General features: G+C 43.3%; 1 protein-coding gene across 1 annotated transcript; it reads right to left on the minus strand.

Annotated features, from left to right (window-relative positions):
• Window positions 1-479: 479 nt before the first annotated feature.
• LOC148025093 (uncharacterized) lies at window positions 480-8,672 on the minus strand. Its single transcript, XM_087694801.1, has 2 exons — window positions 8,466-8,672; window positions 480-1,093 (listed from the first exon to the last, which is right to left on the minus strand). Exon 2 carries the CDS (start codon window positions 1,084-1,086, stop codon window positions 688-690), a length of 399 nt encoding a protein of 132 aa, XP_087550927.1. The 5' UTR covers window positions 1,087-1,093; window positions 8,466-8,672; the 3' UTR covers window positions 480-687.
• Between the last annotated feature and the right edge of the window lie 10,052 nt (window positions 8,673-18,724).

The following is an 18,724-nucleotide window of genomic DNA, read 5'->3' on the forward strand; positions in this document are numbered from 1 at the left end:
ATGTTAGAACCCCACGTTGCACTTATTTTTTCACTTGCACAGATAAAAAGCATGAAAGACCCAATACGCATTTCAGCAATGAGCTTTTGAATTATTTACAAAAGATTAAAGAGCTGCACACAACAAACATGCATTCTATCATCAAAGCAACCAATTGAAAATATCTTCTTATGAACAACCATTGCAAGAGTTTAATAATTTGTAGACTGTAAAAAGGGCTGGCTCCCATAACCACCAGAAAAAACATGTTAAAAACACCAGGAGGTTGGGGGTTGAATGGTAAGGGATAGATCACCTATGTTGCCAAGGTACTGTCAGCAGTTGACCTCGTTTCATGGCCAGGTCACATTCATTGCAGGCCATTCTTGGGATCATAGGTCCGTCCATAATCCAGTGTGGCTTATGCCCGGGGATCAATGGTGTGGTGTGAAAGTAGTGAGCAATAAAGAGAAAACAAAACAGGCAGATATCTAGCAAGGTTGCACTAAATACACTCTTGATTCACAATAGAAGAAGTGATAGTCAGGTTCAAAGAGAAGAAAGTACATGCTATACTGACTGCAAAACATTAAGTGTGTGGATTCCGCAAACAAATTAAGAAATATGCACTCTGAAACTCGGGGTCAATATCTCCATAAGGAAAATACGTTTAGCAAGTTTCCAAGTGGCATTGCCCATAAGTAGTCTTCAATTTGAGTTGCGTTGCTTCAACTGCTTCACTTGTTGGTTCAGTCTCTCAATGTGTGCCAACATACGAGTGGTGCAATAAAGAAGCCAGTAAAGAAGAAGGGCTGCAAGAACAAGGATGCCATTGCGCTGACTTTTCATCACTGACTTGGCATGTTTTGCGTGTTCAGCCACAGTACAAGTAGGCCCATCACATTTTGGCATGTTCTCGTATTTCCAATAAATATCCAGTAGAAGGAACAGTCCAAAAGGAATAATCACCATTAATGGCTGCAGAATATTGTTTGAAACAGTGATCACACCTCTGCGAAGACGGTCAACACCAGGCATAGTCACCAATAAAATGAGGATAGCCTCAGCACCCACGGCATAAGCCAAAAGAGCCCACTCCAATGCCATGGTTCAACTGTACCAAACAGCCAAAATAGCAAGCATTTTACTGCAAAGAAAGAGCATGGAGGTAACTTCATTGTCTTATTTAATTCTAAGACATGATATGCTGGAAATCTAAACCAATGAAAAATCACAACCTTGAATGTATTAAAAAAAGTCATAGCCTAAAACTGGGCCAACATCTATACAACCTTGTCAAATGGACCAGCAACAAGCTAGAATCTTGTTTATCAGCCACTTGTCTCACTTACAATTTTTAAAAACATATTTCTCTAGTCATTGACCAATTTCTAGATTGTTTGGAAGGTTGACCAATTTCTAGATTGTTTGGAAGGTAATGGAGGTAATCAAGAAGATGTTCTGAATAAAGTAGGTGCTTTCCTCAGATGCACTCCAACAATCAATAAATGAAACTGGATCTCCTAGGAAAAACTTAGGCTTGTGATTCTTCAACTGTAGAATGTCTAGGTGATGATGCAGCTAGTGGCTGTCGGTAATATTTTCCAATAATGCAAGTTAAGAAAGTATCACAAATTGTCTATAAAAACTATAGCTTCCCCTGATTTTCTAAAACACACACACAAACAGGCGGTAACCAGTTCAAACTCCAAGCAAAGGGAGTTTTATTGAACCAGCCTTTAAACAGGCAACTAGGGCATGTATGCTCGTTAAATGGTACTAAAGGCTAAGTTTTGGCATATTCATTACCTAGCAGCATACTCAAATGCAACAGAAGCTTCTATGAGGATACCCAATTTCAAGATCTCCCATATAATGATTGTCAAGTTGTCAGGTCCAACTCCATATGTGTCAAAGTGCAATCAATGCGGAAGCATATGGACAAGACTGAAAGACAATGAACATGAGAGAAAGGGAGAGAGAGAGAAAAGAGACAAATGAACGCAGAAATCTGCAATCAATGAACACTGAAATGAAGAGGGCAGATGTACAAGGGCTGTCGGTGTATCTCCTCGAGCTAGATCTCGCCCACTAACCTGAAATGAACAGATGAAGAGGGCAGGCTGAAATGGCCTATAAATAGCCAACAAAAGAAAGGAGAAATATGGTGGGTTGGCCAGCCAAATCTGGCCGACTGCTACCAAATTTGGCCGACGTGCCAAATCTGGCCAAATGCCACTAAAACTGACCGACTGAACAGCTGCAATAAATGCAATAAAACCAGCCTGCCTGCATGGCACTGTCCTGCCCACGAAACCTGCCTGGATACTGGCAACTGCTGGAAATAATGCTGAAATTGACAAGAAAGATACATAATGCCCTCTGAGAGTACCTCCAGGAGAACTGACTGCACCAATAGTAGCCTGAGAAATGCTAGTCCAAGGGATGACTTATCTCTAACAATTAGGGAGTATTTTGAGTATCTTGGCCCTTTCTGTTCTAGGCTTCTCCTATCAGTTTGGTCCAGCCTAGTCTCCCCAGATTTTGGTAAGACCTACAGGCTGATTAGAACTGTTTTGTCCCCTGCCACCCATTAATCAACTGCCCACACCTGTACAGCTTAGTTCTCCATTATTGGTTTCATGTCTGCAGCCTGAAGTCTTCAGCCTGGATTCATTCTACCTTCACCCCTCTATGTTTCTTTTTTGTCATGGCATTAGAGCACAGACCCTTCCCAATCATTGAAGTAGTTCATGGAAGTGTTGCAGTCCCTACCCAAGTTTCTCATAAAAGAGCCAACTCTATTTGCCGGTACAGCAATGTTCAGCTCTTCTAAGCCTCTAGAAAATGTTCACAGCAGCATAATGTTCCATTTCATCCATTTGCCTGCTGATCAAGGTGTCTAATAACCACTCCAGCCCATTTAAGATCAGAAATGTGCACATCAAGGCAGAGGACTGCTGCACTTTTTGGTAGCAGCATGCAGGTGACATATTTCCAACCTGCATTTTTGCAACATACCTTTGTTGGACCTCTCACTCCACTACCAACTTCTCTGTTGAGAACTCCCTCATTTATGATGTCCCCAAGCCCTCACCACATTTGCAATCTTGCAGCCAGCTGCTGCACCTATGCTGCCCCATGTGCATTTTTGCAAAGTCCCTATCTACATTGTACAAACCACATGTAGTCAACATCTATTTTCTTGTGCAGTTCTGAAACCAGCCTTTCTCCTTGGGCAAGGTGGTAATAACCTGACTAATCAATAATTACAGCAAGCAATTAGAGCGCACAAACTAATATGCAAAATTTACCGCTTAATCTTGGACAATGAACAACCTATTGGCACCAAAACTAGCACCCCTAGTGGTATTTTTTTACCTTTTAGAGTAAATGGATAAAGTACACTAAGATTCTCCAATCTCTTTTGCTGATCCAAGTGCCTCTAAATATCATAAATGACTAGCACGCCTCCAAACCAATTTACCCCTTGGTTTGCTTAGGGATTGGTCTTCGATTGTGCTCCTTGGGTGACAAATTCAGCCCCAAATGTTTGTTGGATGAATGGCTACTTCAATCTTTTGAAATCCCCCATCTCCATGCCTGAAATTCAAGTCTCTAGGCCCTACATTCTGAGCATGCTTCTCGAGGCGACTATCAAACCCTAATTTCTACTATAAATTAAGGTTTACAACAAAGATTCATCAAAATCTCCACCTCCAAAGCAGAATTTCCTAGAAATTACTAATGAGGAGTGAGAATAGGTTGAGGGGTAAGAGAGAATTCAAATCTTTGCAAGAGAGAGGTGAAATCTGATGCTGCCCTGTTTTGGCAGCTCTTGAGGCTGTGGCAAACAGCCTGAGAGCCTCTAGAAGCAGCTGCTTGCTGCCCAAATGTTATCACCAAGTCCACAAAGGGATGTGATTGCTGTCACCTGCCTTCTTGCTGCTTAGCTAGACCAATTTATCACCAAGTAATCATGAGCACTCAATAGCTTCAAAACTAGTATTATTTAATTAATTAATTAAGTAATGCCAATTCTCAAGTGTCACCACTGACACTTACAACTAATTAAATCTAGGTTAAATTTTGACTCCAGGTAACATGTACAACTTGTCAGGTATAGCTTATTACTTTTGCCTTTCACACCAACTAATATCTCGAGGTCCTAGCCTTTAGGTCCCACATTGTGAAATAGCTAATTTATACCTCCTGTGCAAGCCACATTTACACATTTGATTACTCTATAATTGTGACGTGCCCGTCAATTGGCTGTCCAAGCACATTTTGGCAGTCCATCGAAAAACGAATCTAAGCATCGTCGCTCGGCACTCCCATGGAATGTCATGGGGTTTGTCGCCTAGGGTTTCCCGAGTCCACCTCGCAACAGAATGTTCACGGCCGAACCCACTAGGATCGACCTGAAACTTGAGTCCCTAGTGATCAAAGTTTCCTAGTCATTCTACTTTATGCGGAGTTACCCAATCCGAAGCAGGTCCATACCCCACTTGGTTCAAGGAGAAGTAGAAACGAGAGAGATGCGTCGCTCCACCTCCTGCCCGTAAGACATAATCCCATTTCGGTCCCCAAAAACGGTATGAATTCGGGTATTAACCCACGCTACCTAAAGATCGAATGACGGTAAAATCTTGTGAGAAGCCTCCCAGTCCTCTGGGACCATCTTGCCGTAGGACAGACCCGTCGGGGTTCCACCCACCCGCTTTCCTCAATAGGCATACTTTAGTTATCTAATTAGCCCTATCACATTTATGTGCGACATGTGAAAGAAGTTTTCTTAATTAAGCCTCTTAGGGAACTGGGTTCGTTCGGTAATCTTTTGGCACTGACACGAAAACAAATTCAAACAGATTCCTTGGAAGTGAACTTCATATTAGCATTTTATCAAAGATGCACATCTTCTTCAAAGGAAACAATATCCGCAATCCATGAGGATACACTTTATTTCCTCCAAGATTCCGCCTTACACAAGTAACAAGGGCCCTCGAGAATCTATCTGGAGTCACGCAAATCGTTTCAATAGGACCCGAAGGCAGGGAATTTACAGCCAAAGCCCCCCCAGCATCCAAGCGTTCTCCTACATTCAAACCAACCCGCGGAGAGACCTCTCGTGGTAGGTTCAGTCTACGTTCCCGTCACGGCTATGTAGAACCCCCTTGGCTAGGGTTGACAGCCAGCTGGGGGTGGTTTGGCACGCCCTCCAAAAGTTCAACCCGATTCATTATTCCCATTTTTTTATGGGTTTGGGGTCACACAATCTTTTTACAAGCGGTGTTCCTAAATTTACAAGCACAAACAATAGTGCACGTGAATGCTCACAACATCTGCTAAGGTAGGGTCCCTCTCTTAATGCTTAGCAGTTGTCCTTGCCTTGGCGGCAATTTCCAATATCCTCCGAGGGCTAGGAAATACCTTCTTTCCGACCCTGCTCCTGTGTGATAGGAGCAATCAATCTTTTGTGCAAGTTGTTCGTTCTAAGTCATGCCAGAGTACGGTAAAACACAATTTCCAACATGCTTGAATGATGCAACCTAATTGGTGGTTAGTTATCATAAATTTTTGCCAGAATACTTCTCCCTTCCCAATGAAGTCGGACTACGTTTTTAAGAGTTCCCATCAAAGTACGATTTATGGAGCGCACTTGGTTATCGAGTGACACAGTTCCTTGACCCGCAGCTCCGTCGATTGAAGCGGGATTCACACTCAATTGAACCTTACTTCGCTTGGGAGGCATCGTATAATTCGGCTTTTGCTTCGTGGATATACACCCAGGCGACAAAAGAGTTGACTCCTTGTAGAAGGAATCCACCCCTGAGTACCCTCTCAGCGAGGGGGAGAAAAGAAGGGCAAGCTTGGAAACCTTCAAAGAGGGAAAATTTCCCCCCCCCCCTCTCTCTCTCTCTCTCTCAGAATGAAGGAATCATGATCCCCAATCCTCCTCCTTATTAATCCTAAGGGCCTTTATACAATGTATTGGGAGGGGGGGGGGGGGGGGGGGATTTGGTAAGGTATGGAGTCCCCCCCCCCTTATTCCCATCAGGGAGGCCAGGTGGATGGCCGCCGCCATACAGAGTATGGGGGAGGGGAAGAGGGAGTAATCGGTTACCCCCCTGCCCACGTCATCCTATCCTCCACCAGCTGGAGCCCCCCCCCACGCCCGCTCGTCATCCACGGCAGCCCCTCCCCCCCCCTCCGTCAACACATGGAAGCACCCCTCCCTCCCCCCCCAGTCCACCAGTTGGTGGCATGAGTAAGGGAGGGTTAATTTTTCTTTTTTTTATTTTTTTTAACTTTTTTTTTTTTAATTTGTTAATTAAGGGGGGAGGGGTCATACGGCAAAAGGGAGGGAAATATTACATCCTTCCCCCTTAAGGAATCGAGATATCCTTGTCTCCAAAGGAATTAGGGGTATTGTTGGTTAAGAGTACTCTCATCAATCCATGTAGCATCTTCTTTTGAAAATTCCTTCCACTGGATGAGGTACTCCTTGAGAATTCTACTCCTCAATCTCTTATCTCGAGTGCCTAGGATTCTATCTGGCCAGAGCTCAAAGACTCCTTGGCTTGGCTTTACAACTTATTGATCATTGAGTACATGGCTAGGATTGAATACATATTTCTTTAGTAGGCTAACATGAAATACATTGTGAACTTTTACGTTCTCAGGAAGTTGGAGTTTGTAGGCATTGGGCCCTAGGCATTTGAGGATCATGTAGGGTCCGTTATACCTTGGACTCAATTTTTTAAATTCTCCCAATGATAGGGAACTCCTCTTGGCCCGCACACGAATAAAAACCATGTCTCCCTCATTGAAAAGTCACTTTTGTCTATTTAGATCTACATAGGCTAGCCTATCCTTGGTGGCTCTAATGTTTTGTCTGATGGCCTTAACCTACTCATCCATTTCCTCAAGCATTTCCTTAGAAGCTTCTACCCTTAAAGTAGGATCTGAAAAGTTCAATGAAATATGGAAATCATGCCCATACAATGCTTGAAAAGGCGTCATTTGAATGCTTTGTTGGTAGGAAGCATTGTAAACGAGCTCAACTAATGGTAGATATTGGATCCATTTCTTGGGCTTGCGACAGCAATAAGCTCTAAGGATATCTTCAATGACTTGGTTGACCCTCTTTGTTTGGCCATCAGTTTGAGGGTGATAGGTTGTACTGAAACAAAGTTGAGTCTCAATGGCCCCGAATTTTTACAATTGTATCTAGAGTTTGGAGCTTCAAAAGTTGATCTTGATTGAAGAGCTAAATTACATCACACATTAAGTTTAGGATTGATAGCTGAGATTGTTTTTTGGAATCACCCAACATGCTATTTCTTACCCTTCAACATTTGATTAAGCTCAAGATACCATCCACACATGTGCAGCTAGCGAAGGAAAAAGCTCAAATATAAAGATTTGAGCATGTTGAGGCTATTTGCTAGCATTGCCCATTAAGGCATATGCTCCTGCATTGGGATGGTGATCAAATGGTTCGTCTTTGAAAAATTACCCCTAGTTAACTTTAGTTAAGTGGCACAGTTTTAGACTTGCTAAGAGCTAATTTAGTTCAGCTTAAGTTTGCTTGTTTGTCTAAATTTTCTCTTGCTTTTTAAAACAAAATCTTGTGGGAGCCCAATCAAAGTAGTGCTATGAGATCTTCTCACAGCAATGTTGTTCTGCATGCTAGTGCGCACTGGTTGTTCAATCCTGGTCATGCACCTTTCCAATCCCAATAAGCCTTTTGGGAATACATATTGAGGCTGGCAGACAGTCCTAGGGCAGTTCTGCAGCATGAGACCAGAAACAAAGAACAACATAACCCGATTTTACAACAAGAAACAACTCCTTATCATAGAAATGTTGAACAATCTCTGTAATTCTCTGTAAGTTTCAAATTTTGGATCAGGTTCTCAAATATTACAGGCAGAGCCTCAGCAAAGTTTCAACGCGTCTTGTCTTGATTTTGAGGTAAAGAGCATATTCAAGGCAAGGTCAATGCAGTCACTGCATGTCTCTTCCCATACTTCAAGCAAGCTTGCGGTGTGACCAGATACCTTAAGTTCCCTATAAGTTGGCCTGTTCCTTTTGGAACAATGATATCCATATCACTTATACGCTCAAAAGATCATTGGAATTACATAAGTTCGCATCTGAAATACATGTCAGCAGAGCAGATCGACAATTAAACTACACGCAAAAAGCACAGCAAACCTACGACCAGGTCATACTCCATGGAAGGAAGGCCTAATGGTGTCCTGGTGTGCGTCATGCGAACAATGGTGACGATCCACAGTCTGCATTTCCTCAAAACATAAGAACTCAAGTGCTTGCAACACAATCGTTACTACGCGATGTACGAGACCGCCGTGCAGACCAAACATGGCACAGGGACGTCATAAGATTCACCATTGAGAAAGCTGGACACGGCCGGAAGCCGAAAGATTAAACTGCCAGAGAAGAACACAGAGGGAGCTTACCAAGCTGAGATGCGAATGACGGAGCTGTGTCGAGAACCTGACGTGCGCTGATGCGCTGAAGGTGAATCGCTTGGGACTGTGATCTCGCGTGCCAAAAACAAGAAAGAGCTGAAACAAGACGTGAATACAAAGCTTTCTCTTCCTTTGCCAAAACAACACGTAAAAATACAAAGTTCTTCCCCCCCTTCGTTCTCTAGGTACCGACCCCTTTTGCAAGCCCCGGCTCTCAAGTTCTCTCTCGTCTTTTCCAATCAAAAGCAAGCCAGAGCCCTCGACAACTTTAATGGCGTGAATAAGAGGGTGGAGAACGTGGTGACTCGTGAGTGCAAGTTAAAACTCTAATATGGTGACTAGCCAATCAAAGCCCATTAATGCACCATAGTGGCATTGGCGCATGCATGTAGGCCTTCTTCGATGGTAAGTGGCAACATGTGGAAGTGCAAGCATAGAATGAAGGAGGAGAGGCATGCATGGACTACCATCAAGCTCTTAGAACATCTAACATAGACGTGTTGGACATGGAAGGCACGTTGCAATAGGACCAAATGCACTACAATCAAAGCATGCAACACTTTAATGGTGAAGGTAGGCATGGTCCATAAGGTGATTGTGGCACTTTCCATGGAGTGCGTCAAACAACGCTATGTTGATCTTCTCATTGCAAGTTTATTCTTGTACTTCATGGGTAGGCCACTATAGCAGATGATGAATTTCTTAAGTTCTTTGACACCGCCTACCAAAGCAAGGCTTTGTTGGTCCAATATAAGTTCGTTGGTGGTGGTAAAGGCTTCTAAATGGATCTGGTGACCTGTAGGGCTGAAAGGGATTGGCTTCTGGCATCAAGGTTTAGCCATCAAGGAAACTTGGGTCAGCACACTTTTGTGGTACTCCTCATTCTCTCCAAATGGGATGCTTCCACATCTATGCCCCATTTGGATTCCTTTTACTAATCTCCCTCCTCGGCTTGACGGTGAAATCTCTCTACCGGTTGCTACTCTTGGCAAGGTCCTACATGCTCCTTTTGGTGACATCTGGGGCTAAAAGGGATTGCCTTCTAGCATCAAGGCTTAGACATCAAGAAAAGTTAGGTCTACACACTTTTGTGGTACTCCTCATTCTCTCCAAATGGGGCACACCAACATTTGTGCCCCTTTTGGATCGTGCCTTGGCTAATGGTGAAATCTCTTTGTTGGCTACTACTCTTAGCAAAATCCTACATTGGCAATCACCTCATGATGATAGTTGAGCAATGTTGTATAGTCAATACACTTCAAATTGACCCAACTTACTATGCAACCACTTAACTTTGACCTAAACCAACTCATTATGCAACCGCTTTGCTCCGACCTAGCCCAACTTACTATGCAACCACTTCACTTCATTCTATCATCCTTTCATGTAATCTAGATTGACCACTAGAATTACAACATCGCCCATTGATTGATAAGATTCTAACTTGAGAGAAATTGCACATTGTCAATTGCGCTCATTATGCAACCACTTTGCTTCGACCTAGCCCAACTTACTATGCAACCACTTTACTTTGCTTTCATGTAATCTAGATTCACCACCGCCAAAATTACGACATCGCCCATTGATTGATAAGATTCTAACTTGAGAGAAATTGCACGTTGTTAATTGCATTCTGGGACCTTCATTGCTTTGTGATATAACTACTTACCTTTGTGGATTGACTACCAAACCAACTGACTTGAATGCTTTTAATGAGTTGAAGTACAATCCAAAATTCTACAAGCAATGGATTCCTAATACTATAAGACAATAACTCTCGTATTTTAACTAACCCTAGTTAACTTTATGCATACTTTATTCTTTTGCTCAAAGTGTTGCACAAAGGTGGAACATTGATATTCTCTTGCCAAATCCCCTCCAATGTTTGGAACATTGCTATATTTCATGGAGGGAGATCAAAGATAAGAGGCCCAAGCTCAATGCAATGATACAAGTATGATGGTGAAAAGTAGGAAAGTTGTCATTGGTTCCATCTATCTTTTAAACTGGAACCTATTGCCTGGCTCTCTCAAAGTTTCACAAAGTGAATACAAGATAATAACAAGTGGCAAAGAAATGAATGAGGATTCTAAGCTATTGAAACATTAAACAAAAAGAGTATCCTAAAGCTAAAGCCCCATATAAGAGTCAAAGACACAAGGAAACAATCAACAACAAAGTCCCCATTTTTTAACCATGATATATCTTGACTCCAATGTTCAACAATCATCTACTTTCTCAGGAGAATTTACAAATTGCTTCATTATTGAGCACAAAGTCTTCGTTAAGAGTATGGTTCTTCTTCGACAATAGCTTTAACAACGAGGCATTGTGCTTCACCCACCAAGCTCAGTATTCAATCTTCATTGCACACACTCCAACTCACCCTCCATTTTGTGAGTTGGGCTTACTATCTTCAATCAACCTTTAGATCACTCGCACTTCCATTTTCAATCTTTGTAAGCCTACTAGGCTAGGTACATGGCACTATATTTATTCCAAAAAAGCAAAGAGAGAGAGAGAGAGAGAGAGAGAGAGAGAGAGAGAGAGAGAGAGATAGAGATAGGAGGGAGAAGGAGGAAATGAAAGAAAAAAAAGGGAGATAGAAAATAAACAAAAAGGAAAGGAAATATGCATACGTATGCACTACATAGCATCTAAGAGTCCTCAAGTTTGAAACCTATGGTGACCTTGGCTAGCTGACTTCACTTCTAAACCCCTAACCCCAATTCCCATTTTCCCCCACATGCATCTAGGGCACATCAAGGTCAAGACAAACCTAGGGAGTCTTAGCTCACCTTGGTTACACCTGTCTTCTCAAATCACTTGCACTTTTCACTTCCTCATCTCATTTTCCCAGTGCTAGCCAATTAGCCTCATTGAAAGATGGAATTTAACTTAAAGCATAAGAAACATAGCGAGTACATCAACTCCTATTTATAATACTTTAAATGGGGACCCATGCACTTCAAGAATGTCTTGAATTTGGACTCCAGCTTTTGTCATTTCGTTAAACAACTTTTGTCAATCCTCCCTCTTGAGTTATCCTATGTCTTCTTTCAACAACTTTCTTTTCCTTTGACACCAACATTTCTTCCCATCTTCATTAATTGAATATCCCTTGCTTAATCAGCCAACATCAATGGAAGAACCCATGGAGAAATCTTCTAATTAGGTATTAGCTTATGTGAGTGCCTCATTTCAGCTTTGTCACCACGCACAACTTCTCTCACTTTATACCCAACATTCTCTTTACCCTCAAAATTTGCACTTCTTCATCAAGGATAATTATTACTCCTCCATCAAGACCACCACTTCATCATCAAGACTGTCCAAACATTCCATACCTACGTTTGATGTGAATTCCATCGGATTAGCACTCACCCTGGAGGGGGTAATATTAACGATAAATGTGGAAGGCAAAAACAAAGGAAATCAAAGCAAAGTCAAAGTTCAAGTGCTAGATTTATTTTTTAGAGGATTCTTATTTATTGGATCATTCATGTATTGCTTTCGAGCACTTGTATTATTTCATAGACACATTACATTTGTTGTTGTATTATTTTGTGAGAGCAGGGCTTACATTCATGCACATTATATTATTTCATGTAGTTGTAATTATTGATCCACAATTTTTGTGTGGGTGTTGCCCATGAGAATGTGATTAAGATGTCTAGACTAGGTCCAATTAGTCTAAGGTACAATCTTACATCAAGGAGGGCTAGCCAAATTTCCACAAAGTGGGTAGGGTGCCCCAAATTAGGTGGAATTCCTAAATTGCAAAGTGGGGTGTAAACCCTAACCCTAATTCATAAGGAGCCTAACCCTAGCCCTAATTTTGGTCTATATAAGGGTGGAAGCTATTAATTGTATTTGTCAATTTGATGCATCTATGATGTTGAAGCTTTATTAGTGCAACTTTTGAGTAACCAATCTCTTTTTCTATTTTATCAACTCATGTCACCGTTATTGTTGAGAGAGAGAGAGAGAGAGAGAGAGAGAGAGAGAGAGAGAGAGAGAGAGAGAGAGAGAGAGAGAGAGAGAGAGAGAGTGTGTGTGTGTGTGTGTGTGTGTGTGTGTGTGTGTGTGTGTGAATGAGTGAAAGTTTGTGTTTGAGTGAGGAATTAAGGGATCACGAAGCTCTTTCGCTATCTTCTTGCTTTTCTTCTTCTTATTCTTCCCATTCTTAGTAAGAGGTTTGAGTTTGATGTTCTGAGATTGTGAGAGAGTGAGGAATCCTGTGAGGTGAAGCTCTTCTCCTTCTTCTTCTCTAACTTCTTCTCTCAATATGGATGTATTTGGTGGTGGATGCAAAGAAGCAAATACTTTGGACCATAGTGCTTGGATTGTGAAGCAATATTTAAGCCTTCAAGCTATTGGACTGCAATGCTACAAGGTAAGATAGGTGAGTTCACTATACTTGGAAGCTGGACTTGTGTTCTTGCGTTCTAAGGTTAGAGAGAAAGATGCATAATTATTTAGAGCAGAGTGTTGAGATGAGTAAGTAAGAGTTGGTCAACCAAGGTGAGTTGTAGCTTCTAAACCAATAAAATTACATCCAATGTTTTGACTATTATGTGATTAACCCAACATTTTCTTTTAGATTGATGTTCTCTTTGTCCCATGACTTCGGCACCAATGGATTCAATCCTTGAGTGCTTGCGCGCTTCGAATCAAGCATTGAAGTAGGAATTTCCCCGAACCAGTGCTTGAGGAAGATAGGTAGGAAGCGAGGGAGTTTGAAGAGGTATTCGATCTCCTTAATAAGTAGGTTTTTGTTGATTTGGACTTGAAAAAGCATGATGGGGTAGTGTAGGTATTTTCCTTATGATTTTTTCTTGCATTTAGGAAGGATAGGAGCAAAACATTGGAGCACACAATAGGGTTTTTGGTTGCTGTATAACAGGCCGAAACAGGGAAAAGAAGGGTAAAAATAAAATTCTGGGTTAAATGTTGGTAAAGGGAGCAAGACTAAGGTGAGTGCAGGCTTGGGTAGGGTGATAAGGGGCCAGGAGTGGCAAGAAAGGCCACATTTAGCATTGCAAGGTTTCAGGAGAACAGGAGAGAGGGAGAGAGCTTCATCGTGTGGACCTGCTTCGATCAGGTCATCTAGGATTTATTTGCCCAGCCCAAGTAATTCAACACCTTCCCCTACATGAGTAGCTTGGATCTGGAGGTGATCAGCAGGTAGGAAGCCCTCGATCGCTTAACGCAAATAATTCTTTGAAGTCTAGCAAAAATCGCGTCGCGCTCAGCCCGTTCGAGTGACGACGATTCTGGGCCGAGTCCCAGAATCGGCCCTCGAACCACTCGGCCATTCGGCCCTTTAGTATTCAGCCCTCAACCAACTATACTCGGACGCCTTTCACTCGGCCCATCTGAGTGAAGCATTCGAACCAACTTTGAAATTCGGTCATGGGCACTATCGACTTGGCCCAACCCCACTCGGAAAAGTTGACACTCAGTCCACTTGCCTCGGCCCACTTGACTCGGCCCTCGGCCCACTCGACCACTCGGCCCTTGGACAACCACACTCGAATTGGCCGAATTTGACATTCGGCCCTTGGCCATTCGGACGGGCCAAATCGGGCATTTGGCCCCTATAATTCGAACCTGTTGGGCTGAATTGAAATTTTTTCAAATCTTAACCTGTAGACCCTGAAACTGACCAAGAGACCATATAGAGCCGAAAGCACATCATAGACCTATTACTAGACTGAAATCTAGAGCAAGTAGTTTAAAATGTAGCTATGAACGGTCCTTCAAATCACGCATGGTGTTTACGGTAACGGCCCTATGGGCCGAGGGAGGACTACCCCCCCCCCCCCCGACCCTTGCAAAGGGGGCTTTGCCCCCTCTGGACCTCCCCCAAGTAGGTTGGAGAGAAAACATGCGCAATGATAGATTCTCCAAATTAGATCCTAGTGTAGTAATGGCTCTACGCAAGCATGGATTCTCACTTATAAAGGAGCAACCAAAAGCCCATACCCGAACAAAGACAAATAGAGACCCTAGAACCTCAATGGGCCAATCTAGCCAACAAGGGCAAAAAGGCCACACTGCAAAAACACGTACGTGTTGCATTCGGACTGTATCTAGTCAAAGTGGAAATCAACAACATCAAGCTACAACTTCAAGGATGATAGATATGACAGTCCTGACTATATGACAGGCCACACTGCAAAAACACATATGTGTTGCATTCGGACTGCATCTAGTCAAAGCGAAAATCAACAACATCAAGCTACAGCTGCAAGGATGATAGATATGACATTCCTGACGATAGATGCACCTTGAATAGCACTGCATAGACGATCCAAGACATCAGTGGAGAACCCACATCTGGTCGTGCAGTTGGGGACTCAAGGGCATTTTTCAAAAGGCTTAAATTTATAAGCCAAGACCCGAAAGATGAAGACATAGTACCGCCTGCTTATCTTAGGGTCAAACTCACCATGAAAAGAGAGCACACTGTAGATGCTCTGATTGATGAAGGAGCAGTTTTTAATATCTTGACCTATGAAGCATGGACCCTACTAGGCCAACCAGAGCTCACACCAACTAATGCAACTCTTAGTCCTTACGGGGAACACCCATAAGCACTCATAGGGAAGTGCAAAATCCTTGCGACAATTGAAACTGAAAGCTTGCCTATCCTATTTCATGTTCCTCCAAATAGTACTAATTGCGGGAAGGAAACCCTCCTATGAAGACCCTTCAAAAGGGTGACCAAGTGTGAGGCCGACTATGTAGCACAGAGGATACACTTGACACTACTGGGTGCGAGGATAGTCACAACCTTTAGCAAGGGTGACCTTACCAAACCTCAAGGGAAAGGCAATGAAGGTGCCGACATAACAGGCAAGCCCAGTAATGAGAACAAGGACCTGTGGAAAGAGTTGATACAAGCATAGGTTGAATAACGAGAACCAATGAGTGAGACCATGCTTGAAACAAGAAGGTCAGGAGACAATGCCAAGGATGGGCTTTGGACTTATAAATATCGTAGAAGACCCCAAAAGAACCCAAGCCTTACAAACGAAGGAATCGATGGAAAGCCAGTACAACACCAAGATGGATATCCAAAGCGTTGCTACGTGCTCAAGGGTATTACATAGGTAACCAATGGATTTGGATACCAAAACCCCTTGCTAAATCTCCTCTATCAACTGAAGGCCAGATCATATCAAGAGCAAAGAAACGTAAGAGGAAATCTAAACGAAAAACCAAGTCTCGAGTCAAAGACATTGGAGTGACCGAGTCCCTCACGGTTGAAATCAAGAAACCAAACGGGACTAATCGAAGGGTAGATCCTCAACCTAGCATGCTTGACAAGCACATATCAGATGTAATCATTGAGGATATGCAAAAGCCACTACCTTTGATTTCCCAAGAGGATAACAGACATCATAGGCACAACATTGCTCATGGCAAGATTCAATGCTTAACAAAGCAAATGGTAAAATAATCTAACAGCCATGAGAAAATCTTCTAGCCAGTGTCGGAGCCACTTAGGAGCCCCAAGTCTCCTACACCCTCTTTCCCTGAACGGACGCAAGAAGCACAACAACAATCATCAAGTGCATATGCTCAACCCCAATGTCTATCTCCAACTAAGCTTCCAAATGTCCGAGAGGTGGAACATGACACCACCCATAGCTCTCAACCCAAAGACATGCCTGTGCAACCCACCATGGCTAGATCAACTGAGGCTCCATCTGCACAAGTGAATGCTCAAAGGGCAACAAAAGACACAACCACTTCCGATCTGCTTGATGACCTAACATTGCAATCTACTAACCGTAGCCGATCCATTGAACTAGCTGCTACTACTTCCAATCAGGGATCACAACAATCTCACAGCCTTTGGCCGTGACGACACCCCTTGCTGAATACCCCTTAGCAATTCACCCATGGAAGAGGCGTCGCAACCAACATCCTTGACACCTCCAGCACTTCCAAAGCACCTAAATCCTAGGCTTTAGGAGAAATCTCTCAAAGAGGTGGCCAAGGAGAGGACGCATCTGACCAATCAACCTAGCAAGGCTGTTCCACAGATCGTAGCTAAGTCCCATGAGAGCACACCAGAGAAAGAGAATGCTAAGGCCTAACCAAGCACATCAAAGATTGACCTAGTTCAAGGTCCTGAGCCCTTAAGGGAGACACCGCAACTATCCAAGAACAAGAGGACAAAACAACAGAAACAACGATAGTTGCAAGTGGTGGTAGAGGCCAAGACAATCAAGACCAAGAGCACGGAAGAACTTGGGAATAAAACATCAAGCCCATCCACCAATGAACCCATTGCCATCTCTCCTAACAGCGGTGAAACCTCAGACGCATCCGTGTGTCTTGATAAGTCAAAGCAACCATCACCATTAGCGGTTGCTTGCAACACTCAATCCATCGACAACAAAACTCACATTGACCAATCAAGAGTGGATACAACATTGTCACAACAGGGTGACAAATCTATACCAGTCACATCCCAGGAGAACCATGACACAATAGCAGCAAAACCTTAGGAAAAACACACAAACCCTGAGAGCATAAGCAATCCTAGCATTGACCAATCTTACTCATCTAGGCATGAGTCCCCAACTTTGCTAAAGCCTAGGGAAACTCCTAGAACCTTGCATGAGATAGCAACTGAGCAAGCCCTCATTGAACATAGAAGTGTCGCAGAATGCTTAACTGAGTTGGATGTTAAGCTCAAAGTGTTCACACGTGTCTACATCCTTGCAGACATGGGTGCATTCCCTAGGGAGCAGCTTGAAGAATACTTGCCATTTTCCCTATCCTGGGAAGAGCCAGAACATCTTGACGAGCACTATGATAGGCTCCTGCATGAACGCCTGCGACTCACCTCTGACAAGGAAGCCAACGAACTATTCTTAACTGTAACATTCAATGATGTGCTTTGCCAACCAAATCTCTTAGAGATAGAGAAACTAAAGTGACAATCAAAGGGTCGAAGTCAATTTGAAAAACATTGGTTTGAAAACCGCGTTGCAATGGCTGAATTAGGAGCTCAAATTATGACAGTCTCAGAGGAGCGATTGGCCAAATGGTGGTCTCAAAGAGACCCAGCCTATGTGGCATCAACTTTCTTTCGAGTGTTGACTGCCATCCGGGGTACGGACTTAGCTGGAACTAGCCAAAAGAATGCTCTTGCTAATAAGGTTCTCAGTGAGGAGGAGTTACATGTTGCCAGTAGACTCGGACAAGGAACCATGCTACTTGATGTTGCAAAATATCTATCATTATTGAGTAATCTGCCACGAGTACTAGATACATGTGCCACACTCTAGTACAATCATGAGTTCTACAAATGGTTTTTATCCTCATGAAGTGACATGGATTCGTAAATATGTAAATAAATAAACAATGAGTTTCATGACCCTGTATAGATAATATCAACACACACAAGCAATGATAGTCAAGCGCAGGGAGAACAATTGGGTTTGGCAGACCGAGCTCCTCAAGTCCTCCTCTCACCACACATTTAGAAGTCGTGTGACCATTCCCGCCTCCAGGTGGAGGGCATGCAACCCTCATTACCGCCATAAGAAGCCCTAACCAACATCTCTAATGGTGTAGACAGGGCACTGTCCCTTTCTATACACCTTTCCCCTTTCCAGTCTATCCTTCTGGGGATGAGCCCTACTCCAATCCATGACAACCAGTCCACGCAGCTTAGTATAAGCCAAAGATATGCTATAGCTAGAATACGCTCTGCTGTCAAAGTAGGACGAATATCATCATTGGGGCTGTCCCTTTACAACACACTGCATGCCTCACCTCACCCCTCCTCGTCATATGTGCTTGATAGCGCATTGTATGATCCCTTCCATGCGAATAGTTTTATCTTGCCTCAGCCCCTAATCCTTGGTTTGCATTTTGTAGGTCCCCCTACGGTAGCAGTCATGGACCACATAGTGCAGTTGGCATGCAAGGAAGCTCTCTGCCATCGGAGAGAGAAAAAGGCACTAGCGCCTCCACCATAACGCTACGTGCCTACTCTAAAGAGGTGCATACCGAAAAGAGGCCCCAAACAACACCGCCTAGGATGCAGGCTGAAAACCCCCCAAGCCAAGAGGAAGAGGGCTCAAGGGAGCACACGGGGTGTGGCAACACCATCCGTGCAGGCTCCCACCAGACACTCGGGAACCAGGTGCTCGAAAGAGGAGAGGGCAGCTCGAGATAAGCAAGAATTTGATGCATTGTTCAAAATCATTCTAAAAATA

This window comes from Lygodium microphyllum, chromosome 15 (genome assembly GCF_053477565.2).
Source record: "Lygodium microphyllum isolate KBCC chromosome 15, Lygodium_microphyllum_v1.1.10, whole genome shotgun sequence".
In the NCBI taxonomy this organism is placed as follows: domain Eukaryota; kingdom Viridiplantae; phylum Streptophyta; class Polypodiopsida; order Schizaeales; family Lygodiaceae; genus Lygodium; species Lygodium microphyllum.

Excerpts from the sequence above, each read along its gene's own strand:
- LOC148025093 (XM_087694801.1), bottom strand. The coding sequence starts at position 1,086 with ATGGCATTGGAGTGGGCTCTTTTGGCTTATGCCGTGGGTGCTGAGGCT.